At 46.0% G+C, this 16,825-nt stretch overlaps 4 protein-coding genes across 4 annotated transcripts; 3 read left to right on the plus strand and 1 right to left on the minus strand.

Annotated features, from left to right (window-relative positions):
• Positions 1–1,112: 1,112 nt before the first annotated feature.
• Positions 1,113–1,967, minus strand: LOC143002926 (14 kDa phosphohistidine phosphatase). The gene is made up of 3 exons (XM_076153335.1): positions 1,752–1,967; positions 1,307–1,431; positions 1,113–1,212 (listed from the first exon to the last, which is right to left on the minus strand). Exons 1-3 carry the CDS (start codon positions 1,960–1,962, stop codon positions 1,126–1,128), a joined length of 423 nt encoding a protein of 140 aa, XP_076009450.1. The 5' UTR covers positions 1,963–1,967; the 3' UTR covers positions 1,113–1,125.
• Positions 1,968–3,293: 1,326 nt separating this feature from the next.
• Positions 3,294–6,638, plus strand: sele (selectin E). The gene is made up of 12 exons (XM_076153184.1): positions 3,294–3,435; positions 3,567–3,645; positions 3,779–4,183; positions 4,282–4,386; positions 4,472–4,663; positions 4,778–4,969; positions 5,079–5,267; positions 5,378–5,563; positions 5,676–5,885; positions 5,994–6,173; positions 6,288–6,417; positions 6,525–6,638. Exons 1-12 carry the CDS (start codon positions 3,433–3,435, stop codon positions 6,583–6,585), a joined length of 1,932 nt encoding a protein of 643 aa, XP_076009299.1. The 5' UTR covers positions 3,294–3,432; the 3' UTR covers positions 6,586–6,638.
• A 1,320-nt stretch (positions 6,639–7,958) lies between these two features.
• LOC143003018 (L-selectin) lies at positions 7,959–10,580 on the plus strand. Its single transcript, XM_076153481.1, has 8 exons — positions 7,959–7,980; positions 8,107–8,171; positions 8,259–8,654; positions 8,750–8,854; positions 9,676–9,852; positions 9,960–10,049; positions 10,161–10,188; positions 10,361–10,580. Exons 2-8 carry the CDS (start codon positions 8,144–8,146, stop codon positions 10,401–10,403), a joined length of 867 nt encoding a protein of 288 aa, XP_076009596.1. The 5' UTR covers positions 7,959–7,980; positions 8,107–8,143; the 3' UTR covers positions 10,404–10,580.
• A 216-nt stretch (positions 10,581–10,796) lies between these two features.
• On the plus strand, positions 10,797–14,702 carry selp (selectin P). The gene is made up of 13 exons (XM_076153619.1): positions 10,797–10,871; positions 10,958–11,027; positions 11,102–11,491; positions 11,627–11,731; positions 11,830–12,015; positions 12,110–12,298; positions 12,702–12,887; positions 12,974–13,159; positions 13,339–13,527; positions 13,628–13,813; positions 13,998–14,186; positions 14,295–14,417; positions 14,498–14,702. Exons 1-13 carry the CDS (start codon positions 10,818–10,820, stop codon positions 14,557–14,559), a joined length of 2,115 nt encoding a protein of 704 aa, XP_076009734.1. The 5' UTR covers positions 10,797–10,817; the 3' UTR covers positions 14,560–14,702.
• The last annotated feature ends 2,123 nt before the right edge of the window (positions 14,703–16,825 follow it).

Raw genomic sequence — 16,825 nt, forward strand, 5'->3', positions numbered from 1 at the left:
TTCAAATGAATGCAGCTCAGTTTCAGTGTGTGCAAAGTAGCTATTTCTGCTGTTATGTTATGACTCTCTATATGCTGTATGTAATTTATAGCTCACCAGATGCTGAGTCACAAGAAAAACATGAAATTATGGCAAGGATGTGGGGATCCAGAACTAAAATAGAAAATGTTAAAAACTCATCAGTGAATGAGCCGGAATAAAAGGATGTCAACTTGACAAGATTCTAATCAGCCGTTTCATTCTGGGGCAATCAGAGGATGAAAGCATTCTATTAATTCCCAGCAAATCAGTCTTCATTCAGTGTGAACCGAGCAACCAAAATATCATAATAACATTTGACAAGAAAGATTAGATTGTAGAATGTTTCGCAAAGTCTGTTGTAGCTGCGCAGAAAATGGAGGATTTACATCTGATGTTTGTTTAACAAGCAGAAATCCAAATCCTCTTCTGGAAGGATTCTGGAAAGATTCTTTGGATAGAGAAGAATTCAACTTAAACATACAAACAAACCTTTTCACCTCTTTATCAATGTTCCTCCCTGCATTTTTGAGAGATGCAAACAGAAAAAGGTTGACATTTTAATCCAGTTTAGCACTTTCATTCACACATTTTCAGATTTCATCATTAGCTTTCACTTGTTGTTGCTTTGTCCAAGTATTTGCTATATCTTCAAAGTATTTGAAGTCCCCTTAGTGCTTTGAGAAAATGACTTTGAAACACAGAAATGAAAGAAGCACAAACCCCTCTTATCTATTTTGGGTTCCTCAAATGACTAACTTTCCCTCAGAGCAATAGGAAACACTGGGGAAGTCCAACTCTCTCACCCTTTCCTGTATGGACTTTACGCTTGGCTCAGGGCCTCCAAATCCTGGGTAAAGCCACGTTTATACAAATCGTGGTGTTTTAACTCTAAACAAAAGTAAAAGTGGGGCTTATCATGCAGAATTTATTATGTTATTCTCATTTTGGTCATCTGGTGATCAGAATGTGTGGAATATCATTGCCACTGTTATAAACAAAGTGTAAATGTAATTCTGAAGTGCCTCAATTCAGAAGGGCCAAAGCATTTATGAATAAATTAGACTTTTAATCGGTTCTTTTATTATACAGAGTTGCACTTTATTATTAGTTGTCAGACCAGGTAATGTCATAGTCACTGAAGACGCTCTTCAACTTCTCCACAGACACAGAGTGGTCAGCTTTACCAAAGGCCTGAAAATGGGGGAGAAAGCATTGGCATCATACAGGACGTTACTCAGTATTCTGAGACTTTGTGCGTACGAACAAAACAATAAAACAAACTTACAGTTGATTCTCCAAACACTCTAAGTTTTTTCTCTGTAGAGTTGTGCTCAATTTTCCCCCCTCCAAGACATTTACACTCCATCCCCAGGGCTTCCATAGCCGGGTTGACCTTCTCAAAGATGTGATCTGCAAATGAGTCACAACACAGATTTAAACAGACACAATATAGCACAATTATAAATGAAAAAGCTGCAACGCCATCATCAGACTGGTATGTTATCTGAATAGTTTGCTTTGATCCATTCTAGGCAATATATAGCTCAGGTTTCCAGCACTTTATGCACAAACTTACTACCTAACTGGGTCAAACTTGGCCATGCTGCAACAATACAAGCCAACATCTCCTGTGCGAGTCAGGGGGGCGACATTTGCACAAATAACACACATGACGCTGGGCTGATATTAGTTACACACTTGTCAGCGGGCCATTAAAGTGACGAACTTACTGTGATACTGAGCACTTTTTGTGCCTCGGACTATGTCTTTATGCGCATCTCCATCTTTCACTTTCACCCTGACTAGAATGTACTTGAAGCTTCCCTCTGGATCGATCTCTACGTCAGGGATTTGAGCTAAAGAGTCTGCCATTGCGACTGAAGCTTTACCCAGAGCACCACGCAGCGTCAGTCTATTCACTGCCGCGCATACACGCAACATGGTTCACGCAAACCTTAAATGGACCCGGAAGTCTGTTTCGTTAAAGGCACAGAGACACCATAACGAATCTGCAACTGGCAGCGTGCACATTGGCGACCTCAACTGGCAGCGAGCGGTAACTTAGGGCTCTGGCAGGGGGTAAATCAATTCAAAGCTGCACTTGAGTAAAAGCAGAGAAGTTTAATTTCGTTACAAGTACAAATGTGGCATTTGTACCTTCTTTCTCTCTGTATTAACAAAATCTGTATTTTCAGCCATCAATCCACAAGCTGGCACCTGAGCCTCCGTGTGTTGGATGTTCTCTGATCACTGCACCATCCTGAAGCTGTTTACTCTGGCGGCAAAGATCTGAGATTCCTGAGCTGCTCTCCTCAGGAAAAGGTGTTTCATTAATCTGCTTTTATATAAAACAATGAATTAAAATAAATAAAAGGATCTGATTTATTAATAGATATTCGTTTTCACATTTTAGGTTTCACGAGTGTTGAAATTGTAAAACGCTGGCGGCTGCTGTTGGTCTGACAGGAAGGATATGAACTGTCACTTCTGGTAACACAGGCAGCCAACAGGCGCCTCTGCAACTAAATGAACACACACACACACACACACAGACACACACAAACTTTCCTGTTAACACGTGTGTTAACGACCATCACATTGTTTCTCCTTCCTCTTTCTTCCTTTGAAGAGCACATCCTTCGACAGGAGATGTCAATTTGTCGATTTCCATGTAATCATTTTTCAGCACTGTTAAAAGCAGGAGCAAGTTTAAAAACTCATCTTTATATATATAATGTGCCTTTTAATGTTGTCCACTGGCTCAGCTGTCTGAGAATCACATGAAGCCTCATTAGCTCTGCTTTCATTTAATGATTAATTACTGCAATGTCTCTAAATAATCTAAATACATGACACACACAGAATGAGTTGTCATTCTAAATTTTCCACACACACTCTTATCAGCTTTTATTATTGCAGCTTCGTGTCCATCTGCATGTGGGCTGCATGCCACCACAACTTCCCACGGAAACTTATCTATCTTCTTTCCTCATGCAGTTCATTTTTATCTTAATGCTAATGAGCCTAGATGGCATGTACAGTGCACAAAACACCGGGAAAACAAAGAGAGTCCTCAGCAGGATGACCATAAAAAGAGAAAGGGAAAGTTCCCGAAGCCCCTCCCCAAGGGATGGGGGAGTTGGAGGGCATGTGTGTGTGTGTGTGTGTGTGTGTGTGTGTGTGTGTGTGTGTGTGTGTGTGTGTGTGTGTGTGTGTGTGTGTGGAGTGTGGGAGGGGGGGGGGGGTTTCCACTGAAAAGAGGCTGGGATGATCGTTTCCAGTAAAGGTGGACCGGAACAGAGGACTGTATAAAAGCCGCTGTGCATGAAGATCAGAATCATCTGTAGCTCATCTAAAGCACTCAGACTAAATATAAAGAAACACTAAAGATTATCACACACCGCACTAACAATGGTAAGTACAAAATGCAACTAAATCACAGTTTGGTTTCCTGCAAACAGCCTCGTTGTGTGCTGGAGCTCAGTGTTGTGCTTTGATTTGATGCATTGATTTACTTATTTATCTTTTTTATTTGCTTTTCATAGGAATTCCTCTTTGGATTACTTCAAGCACGTGGATCTAAATCCTCCACTTCTTCAGTCACATTGATCTTTCTTTACTCAGGTGTGTAAATCTAAAGCAAAATCTGTTTTAATATCCGATTCTCAAGATTATTCATCAATCAGGTTTCACTCTAATAGAATGAATTCCTTATAAGCCTCCCATCTAACATGATGTCTCCGTCCTCTCTCCTCAGTCTTGTGCATGTGGACGAGTGTAGAGTGCTGGTCTTACTTCTCCTCCAACGAGACCATGAACTGGCCAACAGCAAGAAGGTGGTGCCAGACTCACTACACAGACATGGTGGCCATCCAGAACCAAGAGGAGATCAAGCATCTGAACAACTTGATGCCCAAGAAAGCCAAATACTACTGGATAGGGATCCGCAAGATCCAAAATGTCTGGACCTGGGTAGGAACCAACAAGGCTCTGACGAAGGAGGCAACCAGCTGGGCACAGGGCGAACCAAACAACGGCAAAAACGGAAAGAGAAGGGGGGTGAATGAGGACTGTGTGGAGATGTACATTAAGAGAGACATGCAGGCGGGCAAGTGGAACGATGAGAAGTGTGGGAACATGAAGACCGCTTTGTGCTACAAAGGTTGGTAGTCTCATCTTGGCTTAAGTTACTTTAGATCACCTTTGTTCAGCCTCAGGAAAACTATTTACTGAGGATGTTTTGCTCTCCTCTCTCCACAGCCGCCTGTCAGACTGACTCGTGTCACCATGGAGAGTGTGTAGAGACCATCGACAGCCACAAGTGTGAATGTTTTGAAGGCTTTCACGGGGAGAAGTGTGAGCACGGTAAGAAAACAAAGATCCCCTCCTTGCTAAATCGCAGCCAGAGCCATTTGATATCTAATGTTTGTCTTCTTTTCTGTGCTGGCAGTTGTTCAGTGTAAAGAAGACGAGGTGACTTCCCCTGATAAAGGAAGTGTACTGTGTTCTCATGAGTACGGCGAGTACTCCTACGCCTCCCTGTGCCAGTATTCCTGTGAGGAAGGATACCAGCAAAGCGCTCCAGGACAAATGAAATGCACCGTCTCGGGAGAATGGTCCCAGCAACCTCCTACATGTGAACGTGAGTGGAGACTCAATGCAAAGCTGTCTAATGTCTTTCTTTCTTCTGTATAAATGTTTTTACAATCATTTGAGTATCACAAAGTAATGCTTTTGATGATCCCGTCCTCCTCAGTGATGCAGTGTGAGGCGCTGTCCCGTCCAGCAAGAGGCTCCATACAGTGTGTGGACCCTCTGGGCTCCTCCAGCTACCAGTCCACCTGTGTGTTTACCTGTGAGGAAGGCTATGAACTGGCTGCGTCCCAGTCTTCTACCCTGCAGTGTGAAGCATCCGGACTTTGGAATGACTCACAGCCTCTCTGTGTTGGTACGCTGCCGTTTGATGTGTTTTTAACTTGCAGGATTTCTTTTTACAATCTCAACATCCTGCTTTCTGTGAATGAAAAGCTAAATGTCTGCTTTGTTGATATCCTCAGCCGTCCGGTGCCCTGCTCTCCAGGAGCTGGAGAATGGAACCGTCAGCTGTGCAGAGGGTGAAGATAAGAGGCACAGCTACGGGAGCAGCTGCAGCTTCATCTGCAGCCCCGGCTACCGCCTGGTGGGGGCGAGCGCTGTGACCTGCACGTCTGCAGCTGAGTGGAGTGAGAAGGCACCTCGCTGTGAAGGTGAGGGCACGCCACAGAGGTCATCGCATCACCTTCTGTATACGTCTCTCTCGTGGAGTTGTTGAGTGTTACACAAATTCTAACGTATCTCCTTCATATTTCTCTTGTAGCGATCATCTGCCCAAACCCAGACGCAGAAGCTCACCTGACCTCCCAGTGCAGCCACCCGCTGAGTGAACTACAGCCAGACGCCACATGCACATTCAGTTGTGATGCAGGCTATGAACTGCGGGGCGCTCACACAATTCAGTGTTCTGAGGACGGACAGTGGAATACAGAAATACCAACCTGCAAAGGTACGACACCATGACCGTATATCACTTCATTTAACAGCAGTTTCTCCAGTTCTTCACTTCTTGTCTGATTTAAGGCGATAAACTTACATGGCTTTTACTTTCTTCTTTGCAGCACTTGAATGTCCGACTCCTGTGATTCCATCAGGAGGCCAGATCACATGTGCGCTCCCCTCTCTCTCCTCAACTGTTTCCATCGGGGCCCCACATCCTCAGGGCTCAATCTGTACCTTCAGCTGTGACCACGGCTACGAGCCGCAGGGTGAACTCAGCATGGAGTGTGACACCTCAGGCCGATGGAGCTCCGCCCCGCCCACCTGCACAGGTACACATATGACCGGATTGAACTGGATATCAGAGTATCTTAAGGCATGGTGTCAAAGTTGCGTCACTAAAATAAGATCTCTCATCCTGTTGTTGTCTTTCCCCACAGCGGTGACATGTCCTCTGCTTGACGCTCCTGTTAATGGTCAGATCAACTGTACAGACACTGAGCTGATTTACAACTCTCAGTGCTCCTTCACATGCAGCCTGGACCACGTGTTACATGGTCAGGAAGTAGTGACCTGTGGTGGCCACGGCAACTGGACGGCAGAACAGCCCACCTGCATAGGTAACAGGAAACTTCTCTGATCTCTTCAAGAAATTGTAGATTTAAATTGCTGTGAGCTTTGAAAAGTTAAAATACAAGTTCTCAAGGTCTGACGTTGTGCTTGTGTTTCCGCAGCTTCTCCTGCACCTCTGATTGAGCCAGCTGCCATTGGTGCGGCAGCAGGGGGCGCTGTGTCCTTATCAGCCCTGTCGTTGGTTTACTGGCTGCTGAAACGAATGAAGGCGAACAAGTTTGAACTGAACAGGTGAGATCAGCAAACATTCACCTTCATCAACTCCCACATTTTCACTTTCTTTCTTTTGTGATCTTTGTGAAATGCAGTGCTGATGTTGTTTCTCCTTTCTCTTACAGCAACTCAGACATCGAAGGTCCACCACAGGTCTACAAAAACAGCACAGACAGCCTCATATAGAGCAGTCAGGAGGAGAGAGAGAGCGAGAGAGAGAGAGAGAGAGAGAGAGAGAGAGAGAGAGAGAGAGAGAGAGAGAGAGAGAGGGACATTAAGGACAATTGTATTTAATCCATTATTCACAGCAATCCAGTTAGAATGTGATTGATTCACACAAGTATTAATTCTATCGCAAAATCATATCAAAGCAGCCGTTGTGAGAGGAAACACCCCACCAGGGTGAAGTTTGTATAACGGTCTGTGGACTTTTGTGTATTTGCTTCCAAAGGGAGTTTAGTGTTGAGCATATTGTTCTAAAGCTGTATGAATATGCCAGATAAGCGCCTCTATTCACGTTGGTGTGGCCAAGGTTTCATATTGTGAAATGTTGACCTCATTTCCGAACTGTGAAAAATGTTACTTTCAGTATTTATGCACATCTCTGTACCAGATGATGTGAAATGTATCTAAGTGTGGATTTTAATAAAATATCAACTCGTAAGTCACTTGTGTTCTTATTCTTATTCTTTTATACATAATGCTTTCTTTCAAACTACCCACACATGCACATACTCACAGTGCAGGGGGTTGTAGCTGTGAGTCTGTTAGCAGCAATGATGAATCACGATCAGACACCACACACACACACAGACACACACAGCGGCACCCAGCTACTCCCACACACTCCCAGCACTAACATCTGTCTTTAACAGTCACACATAGGGATTTGTTTTCAATGACTCTGGTACTTTTAGGGGGTCCAGGCTGGAGCTGTTTAACATACAATGCAGACCTCTTGTTGATCTTTTTTTTGCGCCCCCATGTCAGAGGTCAGAACACTTAGGGTTAGGGTTAGAACCTAACTAATAAAAACAAGTTATGCAAGGGAGGAAGGGGTTTATTACAGGGGTCACACATTCCACAGAACATCACCATTGTTTCACAGAATTTAGACTCTTCAATGTCAGCACCTTGTTAGAAAATAGATCCAAAACAGATGAATTTCCCTCCCTCAGCAATGTTCATCTCTGTAATCAGCTCTGTGACCTGTTTGAGGAACATTGTGTCAGAATGCTGAACAAAAGGTCCTTAAGCCTGATAACACATGGAAAGATTGACACTTTCTCTAATAATAAGTGAATGTCTCTCCCCCCCCTGTTTTCTCTGTTTATGGATTTTTCATTCATTTTATGACAGACAGGAAAACCCTCTCTGAAACTGGTGCCATTTCCCAGACGTTTTGCTCATAAAAAAGTATTTCAGTCTGTCACCCTGCAGGTCAGTCATCACATGCATTCAGTGCACAGTACAGTAAACATCCAGGTATTCTGTGGAAGTGCTAGACTTGAACTGGACAACTATATAAAAGCCCAACACAGCTCTGTGCCTGCAGCAAACAAGCATCTGCATAGCACTCTGGTAAGATGTGACACGTTTAATATAGGACAATTTAGATTTAACATTGTTATTTGTAAACGATAACCAGGTGGATGGATGGATATTACTAATTTAAGCTTGTTGTTTTTGTATCTTGTATTTGGATAGAGGACACTACTTTATCGGGTAATCTTCGCTCGGTGTTATGAAGTGGACACTGATCCTCCTCCTTGGTAGGTATGGCTGTTATACAGGTGTACACGTGTTTGTCATTCTGCATCAAAGCCTGATTAACTTTCCTCTTGTCTATCTTGTACTAGTTGGCTGCTTGGTCGATGCTACCATGGGCTGGACATATCATAACTCCTCCAGGCCCATGAGCTGGAGTCAGGCCAGAAACTGGTGTAAGACCCATCACACAGACATGGTGGTCATCCAGAGCCAGGAGGAGAACGACTACCTGGTCTCCCTGCTGAAAAAGAGAAGCGGCGCTCCGTACTACTGGATTGGAATCACAAAATCCCATAAGAATGAAACTTGGACCTGGATTGGGAATAACAGCACATGGATCGGTAACCAGTCCTGGGCAGCAAACGAGCCGAACAACAACCACATCACAGAGTTTTGTGTTGAGATCTATGTGAACAACGGGCCAAACAACGGGAAATGGAATGATGAAAAATGTGGCAATAAGAAATACCCTGTTTGTTACAAAGGTATTTAAAGATTAATATAACAAAGCATTTTACATATTTACCAACTTTCAAAAGTCTTAAAAAGTGGTTTTTAGTGTGCGACTTTTCTTCCACAGCTCAGTGTAACGCAACAACGTGTGGACGAGGAACATGCCTGGAGACGATCCGAAACGTGACCTGCCTCTGTGATCCCGGCTTTAAAGGGGACAGGTGCCAAACAGGTGAGGCAAAACCAACCACGCTGGTCCTTCATCTCTGCCCTGTAGTGCTATAGATACCACCTGGGCCGCTAGAATACATAACAGACAGGAGGGAATGTCTTTGTTTTCATATGTAATAGACATAGAATTTTTGTTTCATCCTTAGTCGGTCCCACTGATCCCAAATAGCAAGGAGAAATTGAAAATGCATAGAAAATAAATGCCCTGGTCTCAGGATTGTTAACTGTTACATAAATATAGGACACATACTGAGTCGGCAAACAATCCTAAACTAAGATGAACTTATACATTACATTACATTACGATCATTTGGCAGACGCTTTTATCCAAAGCGACTTACATTACATTACATTACCACCCTTCGCAGAGGGGGGAGCAATTGAGGGTTCGGTGCCTTGCTCAGGGGCACCTCGGCAGGGACTCGAACCAAAGGATATCCTCTGCGTAGCACACTGACCAAGACTGCACTTTCCCAAACAAATCTTTTTGACAGCAATGTTTACACTATCATCACTACTGAAGACTAACCTCCTATTTTCTGTTTCTGCACCACAATTGTGTTTACCCTGGTTGAGCTTTACCCCTCATCTGCAGTCCTGATGATCGCTTTTGGCCTCAGCATCTGTTTCCACCGTTTCCCGAGGCCAGACGGACAATACATTCAAAATGCTGACATCGGCACATATGTGCACTTAAAAAAAGGAATGTTTTCAGCGTAGAAAGTTACATAAGGGTGTGTGTGTGTGTGTGTGTGTGGGTGTGTGGGTGTGTGTGTGTGTGTGTGTGTGTGTGTGTGTGTGTGTGTGTGTGTGTGTGTGCAGTTGTGGAATGCTCGCCGCTGTCTCAGCCTAATGATGGATCCTTGAGCTGCTCGGGAGCAAACCGCATCAACTCAACTTGCAGATACAAATGGCTCCCTGGCTTCCTGATGATGGGCTGGCCAGATGTTAGCTGTGGGATCACGGGCAGCTGGAGCGGGCCCAGACCTGTTTGTACAAGTAAATCACTTCAGCTAAAGTAAAGATAAAAGTGTAAATGAAGAGAAGGGAGAAAGAGAGAAAGCACGGCTGCAGCTAAAAGGCTTGTCACTTTGTCCCTTCATCAGGTTATAAACAGGCTCTGATGGCTGTGGCAGGCTGTGCATCCCTGTTGCTCCTCTCCTGCTTCTGCTTTTGCTGGATGAAGCGCAGAAGAAGTGAGTCTTGTTACACTTCATTATCTTAAGTTAAGATCACCCACAAAACTGTGAACTTATTGCAACAGACCCCAACAGCACGTCTGCGTCTGCTTTCTCCGCTTCTCACAGGAAAGAAACTTGCCCAAGCCCAAGTGAGGTCAGTGTTGAAATTGTGCGCTCCACCCAGACTTTGTGCCTTTTGACAAGTTGTGTTGTCAAAAAATTTGTTTTACACACTGCTGCTTTCTAAGCCAGGGGTCAAATACGGCTTCAATCATTCAAACTCTAATGTAATTATTTATGCATTCTGTCAATTCTGTCGTTCACAGGCAGCCTGACGACCTGATGAGTCCGTCCATTGAGGAACAGTGATGAAGAACAACATTGCTACAAATTTCTGTTGTGTTCTTGATAAATATGTTAATCTAAGGATAGTTATAATTGAATATTTACTGCATAATCTGTCTGTTAATGAGGGATGGAGGGTAAAGTGTGTATAATCGCACGTATCTTTATTAATTGTATTAACTACACGATCCTACTTGCATTTTTGTGGTGGCACTCAGAATTAAAGTTGAAATGAAATGAAACCAACGGCGTATCTGTATCCTCTGTATGTGAGTGTGTGTGTGTCTGTATCCTGTGTGTGTGTGTGTGTGTGTGTGTGTGTGTGTGTGTGTGTGTGTGTGTGTGTGTGTGTGTGTGTGTGTGCGTTTCAAGAAAGGAAATGACATTACAAAACCGCTCCTTGGTTCATCTCCTGAATTAAGAAGGTTTTGCAATCAGATGGTGTGGAGTGAATGCAGTGACAAGAATGAGCGATTAAACAGAGAGCGAATGGTAAGACCTGTCTGCATTTATACACAGCGTACACACACACACACACACTCATGTTATGGTGAACGTATTCCCTGCTTCTTTTTCAGATGTATCAAGTGTCCGTACAGAGTCTCTATCCCAGGCTGCTGATAGTAGCTTTGGTTGTATTTGCTCGAGGTAAGTCTGCATCCTCCTTGTTTGTTTACTTTATCCTGCCATCCAAACGGTAACGGCATCTTATCTAATGTCAGAGCTGAGCAGTGGAGGAGGCGCACACGCATGGACCTACGACTACAGTGTCACGCCAAACCGCAACTGGGTCGTGGCCCGGCAGTGGTGCAGGAAGCACTTCACAGACATGGTGGCCATCCAGAACCAGGAGGAGGGCGACTACCTCAACAAGATGCTGCCCTATAACGCAAACTATTACTGGATCGGCCTCCGCAAAGTGGCCGGGGAATGGACCTGGGTTGGGACCAATAAGACCCTGGCTCGGGGGACAGAGAACTGGGCGGTGGGGGAGCCCAATAACTTCCAGGATCAACAAACCTGCGTGGAGATTTACATCCAGAGGGAGCATGACAACGGCAAGTGGAACGACGAGAGGTGCCGCAGCAAAAAGGGAACCATCTGCTACACTGGTATAACACTCTACATCTAATGTGATAAACTGACTGACTGACTGCCATGGCTATTAGAAGTCATGACCTCTCTCTCTCTCTCTCTCTCTCTCTCTCTCTCTCTCTCTCTCTCTCTCTCTCTCTCTCTCTCTGTAGCCTCTTGTTCACAGCATTCCTGCAGTCCCCATGCAGACTGTGTGGAGACCATAGGAAACCACACCTGCCAGTGTCACCCTGGTTTCCGGGGGCCACACTGCGAAGGTGAGCAAACGTTGTCCTAGCAACCCACCAAAGCGCCGCAGCTCCTGCGTGAGTCTAACACCATCTCCTTGTCTCGTTCTGTTTCTCTCTCTTATCAGCCATTGAATGCAAGCCTTTGTCAGATCCTGTGAAAGGTTCTCACCACTGTTCACATCCCAACGGCCTTTATCGTTTCAACTCTTCCTGCCACTTCCAATGCGGTCTTGGCCATGGGCTGGTAGGCGCACCCACGCTGCAGTGCCAAGCCAGCGGGCTGTGGGACCGAGCCGCTCCTCTGTGCCAAGGTAGCGGCCGCACATTTCAACACTTCATTCATATCTGGTTTTGTTTCTCTGAGACTTAAGTTTCAAGGATTACATTTCTCACTGCATATCTTAGCTGAGCAGTGTCCAGCGATTGACCACGCCCCTGCTGGAGGTAGCGTGAACTGCAGCCTGATTCAGCCACCCTTCAGTCCCAACTCCTCCTGTGAGTTCAGGTGCGATGAAGGCTATGAGCTCATCGGTCAGGACAGGATAGGATGTGAACACGGCGGCCAGTGGAGCGCCAGTATCCCATCATGCACCGGTAAAAACTCTACCATTCATATTTCAGTGGAATTTCACCTCTCTAATGATATTGTGAAACACTCTGCTGTGTGTTTTTCCTGTAAATGCCCCCCTTTTTTTGTAAACCTGCACCCACACTACTGTTCATCATCATGCTTGAGCAGCAAGTCACATCCTGCTCAGTCTGTACAGGAGGTCATGCTGAGGTCACACCAGTTAGCACTCATTTGTGACTACATTTAGCAAAACAACATTATGTTGAATGGGATTTATGAGAGTAGGCAGCGGCAATTTCCCTTTGACTGTAAATTATGTCAATGCACGGTTACCTCTCGTTCACGCCGTGTTTGTAAAAGCAACAACTCATTCAAACCCATCGCCTGTGTGTGTGTGTGTGATTGATATCTGCTCCTCTACTGCAGTGAAGCGCTGCCCTCCCGTTCTCGGGCCTTTGTCGGGCAACGTGACGTGTGTGGACGCGGTGGAGCCTCTCTCCTTTGGCTCTGTTTGTAAGTTCAGCTGCTGGGAAGGTTACAACCTGACCGGACACAACACACTCGCCTGTCTGGCCTCGGGACAATGGAGCAAAGCCTCGCCGACGTGTGCAGGCGAGTCACAGAGCTTTCAGACCTTCAGCTCCTCTACATGTAGAAGCTGGAAACACACAAAACCAAACCCTTTTCTTCCTTTGCAGCGGTACAATGCGACGGTTTGAAGCCTCCCTCTAATGCCACCATGCAGTGCTACGACCCTGCAGAGCGATACAGCTATGGATCCATATGCACCGTGCAGTGTGAGGAGGGATTCGATCTGATTGGAACAAAAAGGATCAAATGTTCCTCAGAAGGCAACTGGAGTGATGAGCTTCCTGTCTGCCGTGGTACGACCGACAGGTTCCCTTTGGTGTTTCCTTCTGTTCTTGCTCCCTGCGTGACGGGTGCAAGTATTTTATCTTAAAGTTAACAATGAAGTCATTCTTTAGGGGATAATACAATCTGAACAATTCCTTCTGCTTTTTGTTTGTAACTGGCAGTTTCTCCCTGCGTCTCTTTCCTCAAGCTAAGAGTTGCAGTCCAATACTCTCTCCCCTTCACGGCTCCATGTCCTGTTTTAACCCGAGCGAAGGAAATGCCAGTTTTGGCTCCAAGTGCAGGTCAGCCTGTGATGAAGGCTTTCTGCTGGACGGAGTGGCAGACACAGCGTGCAGCTCCGTGGGCGACTGGAGCGCAGCGGTCCCACGTTGCTTAGGTGAACAGAGAAGCTCCCCTAATTTCCCTGAATTAGACAATTAACTCTTTCAAAACCACTAAATGCCTGCGTCTCTCCCTCTTCCTCTGCTCCCCTCCAGCTAAGAGATGCCCCACTCTGAACTCTACCCCTCATGGCGTCCTGTCCTGCTCTCAACCACATGGAGAGTTCAGTTTTGGTTCCAGATGCAAGTCCACCTGTGAGGAGGGTTTTGTCCCGAGTGAGGCAGATGATGTGGAATGCACCTCTCTAGGCACATGGAGCAGGGAATTACCTCTCTGCCTGGGTAATACATAAGAGCAGACACTACACTGCTCACTGAGTGCACTTGTGTTCATGCATTAATCAAACAACATTGACGCCATTACATGCTGAAATGTTTAATGGAGGTTGAGTTGTTGGAAACACCCTCTTTACTGCTTTGTTTGAGAGGGAAAGGATTGATATGCTGCTTATACGCTCTCCCACAGCACACCCATGCCCCCTACTGGCCACGGCTCCACAGGATGGGAGGAGAAACTGCAGCCAGCCACACTCCTATGTCGGCCAAGGGTCCCGCTGTGACTTTATCTGCAACCAGGGTTTCTTGCTGAAAGGGGAGCAAACCATGACGTGCAACAGATCAGGCCACTGGGATCACGATCAGCCCACCTGCCAAGGTGAGAGCTCAGGATCGACCACTTTAGCTCACAGAGTCTGCTCACCTGTGCTTATGGGTGTTGAATCGCTTTAAAATTGCATCAGATCAAGTCTTTCCTGTGTTTCAGCGGCGGGGATGGATCTGGGCACTGCTATGCTGGTGTATGCTGGTGTAGGAGCAGCATCTGGTCTCCTGCTGGTCGCCCTGCTCGGACTGTTGTTACTGATCACAAAGCAATTTAAGAAAGAAGGTGAGATGGAATGATGAGACGGTTTCACACACAGCACAGATAAAGTGTGTGTTCCTAATCCTTCTTCATCATCTTTGCAGGAATGGTGATCTCTGACACGTCAGCGTGGGGAGAGAGAGACAATCCAGCATTTGAGCCTTGAGGTTGACCTCCAATAATGTCTTTAGCAGCAAATTAGAAATCAAATCAAAAGCACTCATCTAAACAAAATCATGCTTGATGCAAAAGGTTCTGTGTTGCTTTGCATTGTGTTTCATTATCAATAAATGATAAATGACATCCTAACATTGAGTCCTTTCTGTCCATTTCAGCTTTGGTTGACTCACCCATCACATCAACCAGAGCAGGGTTGGCTTTAACTGTCTTGTTAACCCCTCGGTTCATCCACATTTGACCTTCTCTCTAGGAATCAGGACCGTGCACTCATTTGTGAAAGTGCCAGGAAGCCTTTGGAGGTCACCAAACTGACCCCGAGTGTCAGCTGTGGACATCCAGTGGCCAGAAACCTCCTGTCAGCGAGTGGTGAGGAGGCGATCCATCATCAGTCAGCCCGATGTCTCACACTGGGCACATGTCCCACACTCACAGGCTACTCAGAAACCATTGTATTTAGTTATGAATCACATTTTTGAATCCTCTAATGAAAGGATAATGGGCTGCTGTAAGTGTAGAATCCATCCTATACATCTGTGCCAATAACGCAGCAGAAACGTGGGCTGTTCCAGACTTTAATATGCACTGCAAAAGGCCAATGAAGCATCTTCAGCAAAGCGTGTGCATCTGTCTTGGCGCTGCAGCAGCATGACGCCAATTATAGCGGTTAAAAGACAGAGGGTTTGTGGCTCGTGGTTGGCATGAAGGGTGCAATAAATAACCAAACTGTTGACAGGAAACTGTTTGGCTACCGTCAGAATAATAATGAGGTTATTGCTACCTGCTGTGACCGTATGATCACGCTTTGATTATTTTTCTCATCCCACCCACTGCTGCTGGCAACCGTGTAGACCTGCCAACTACACACAGGCTCACACACAAGGAGGGAAAAGGCCCTGAGCAGGTGAGCATCTTGGCTTCATTCCCTGACATTTAAGTCTGACTTCTCCCCCTCTCTATTTATCTCTGAAGGCGAAAGGAAACGCGTTACGATACACATTTAAAAAAAGTGTCGCCGTCCCCTAATGTGCGCACACAGACGACGCAGGCAGCGGATACAGTCAGAGATACACAGACGGGCTCGTGTACGTGCACACAGACGGCGCAGGCCGCTGATGTGGCTGGCAGTCGCATACCACGGTGACAGACAGTTAGATTGTTCCTGACCATTGACTTGCGCTCTCTGGTCTACGAGGTCTGATTTCATAGTGGGAAATGTGAGATGGGTCCAGGAGAGGGTTCAGGGCCGGGGCAAGGAGGCACACTGTACAGCCGGGCTTCATGTCTCCGTGTCACCCTGGGCATTCTCCCCTGACACAGCTTTCAGCCCCTCCGTTGTCTAGAACCGCCCCCCCCGCCCCGCCACAAGTTTCCTCAACAACCCTCACCCAGGATTGGTGCATTCCAGCTGGGCACAGTGCCTGGGTGGTCCCCCTCCTGTTCCCCTTTGACTGGAGGAAGGAAAAAGGCAGAAAAATGCAGAGAAAGGCCTTTGACCGCGAGGAGCACAATGTAAGCGTTGATGATGGCCCGGCGGTGTGGATGTGATGTTTACCTGCTGCTGACCCACACTGCTGTCAGGGCCCCGGCATTTCCAATCTGATGATCCACCCTCAGCCAGTGGAAGATGCCTCATTGACCTGTCACCTAGATTGGACCGATAAGCCTTGAGGATGGACTGACCCGCCTGTAACCTTCAGCATGAATGCTCCTTCTTCATACTCACACATCACTCGTGATCTCTATCTACTACAACCCATCTGTGCTGTACACTTACTCCTCATAATCCACACTTTGTACCGATCCATTATTTATTGAATCATTGTTGACTCATTCAAGACGAACAGCACACACACACACACACACACACAAAAACATTGGGAGAATAAATAGAAATACACACCCAGACATCTATTTACATTTGTAGATGCAGTTGTAATCTCATAATCTAATCCAAAACATCATGCGTGCACAAGATACTTCAATAAGTGGCTTTGTAGGATTGTAAAGAGCTGTAGTGAGATCAGGTTTACACACAGGTACACAGAGTATATCCACCCTTCTATTCGCCTGTTTACCACTGCATGGCATCACAATAGAACCCACCGACAACTCCATGCTGCACCCAAATTCCTCAACCAGGACTACTGTCTTGTGGGGTCTTGACGCAGGAGCGACGGCGGCACCGGAAAGAGACTCAACCAGAGAGCGGAAGATTGGCATGCACTGATTCCCAGTTAGTCCGACCTTATTTC

Source organism: Genypterus blacodes, unplaced genomic scaffold (assembly GCF_046128005.1).
Source record: "Genypterus blacodes isolate CSIRO-AG114 ecotype Tasmania unplaced genomic scaffold, CSIRO-AGI_Gbla_v1 ptg000058l_1, whole genome shotgun sequence".
Taxonomy (NCBI): Eukaryota; Metazoa; Chordata; class Actinopteri; order Ophidiiformes; family Ophidiidae; genus Genypterus; species Genypterus blacodes.

Excerpts from the sequence above, each read along its gene's own strand:
- selp (XM_076153619.1), top strand. The coding sequence starts at position 10,818 with ATGGTGTGGAGTGAATGCAGTGACAAGAATGAGCGATTAAACAGAGAG. Across the intron at positions 11,028-11,101 it reads TTTGGTTGTATTTGCTCGAG|AGCTGAGCAGTGGAGGAGGC; the intron begins GTAAGTCTGCAT and ends ATCTAATGTCAG. Across the intron at positions 12,016-12,109 it reads AGCCGCTCCTCTGTGCCAAG|CTGAGCAGTGTCCAGCGATT; the intron begins GTAGCGGCCGCA and ends TGCATATCTTAG.
- sele (XM_076153184.1), top strand. Across the intron at positions 4,664-4,777 it reads GCAACCTCCTACATGTGAAC|TGATGCAGTGTGAGGCGCTG; the intron begins GTGAGTGGAGAC and ends CGTCCTCCTCAG. Across the intron at positions 4,970-5,078 it reads CTCACAGCCTCTCTGTGTTG|CCGTCCGGTGCCCTGCTCTC; the intron begins GTACGCTGCCGT and ends TGATATCCTCAG.
- LOC143002926 (XM_076153335.1), bottom strand. The coding sequence starts at position 1,962 with ATGTTGCGTGTATGCGCGGCAGTGAATAGACTGACGCTGCGTGGTGCT. Across the intron at positions 1,432-1,751 it reads AAAAAGTGCTCAGTATCACA|ATCACATCTTTGAGAAGGTC; the intron begins GTAAGTTCGTCA and ends ACTCATTTGCAG. Across the intron at positions 1,213-1,306 it reads GAGTGTTTGGAGAATCAACT|GCCTTTGGTAAAGCTGACCA; the intron begins GTAAGTTTGTTT and ends CCCCATTTTCAG.
- LOC143003018 (XM_076153481.1), top strand. The coding sequence starts at position 8,144 with ATGAAGTGGACACTGATCCTCCTCCTTG. Across the intron at positions 8,655-8,749 it reads ATACCCTGTTTGTTACAAAG|CTCAGTGTAACGCAACAACG; the intron begins GTATTTAAAGAT and ends TTTCTTCCACAG. Across the intron at positions 9,853-9,959 it reads GCCCAGACCTGTTTGTACAA|GTTATAAACAGGCTCTGATG; the intron begins GTAAATCACTTC and ends TCCCTTCATCAG.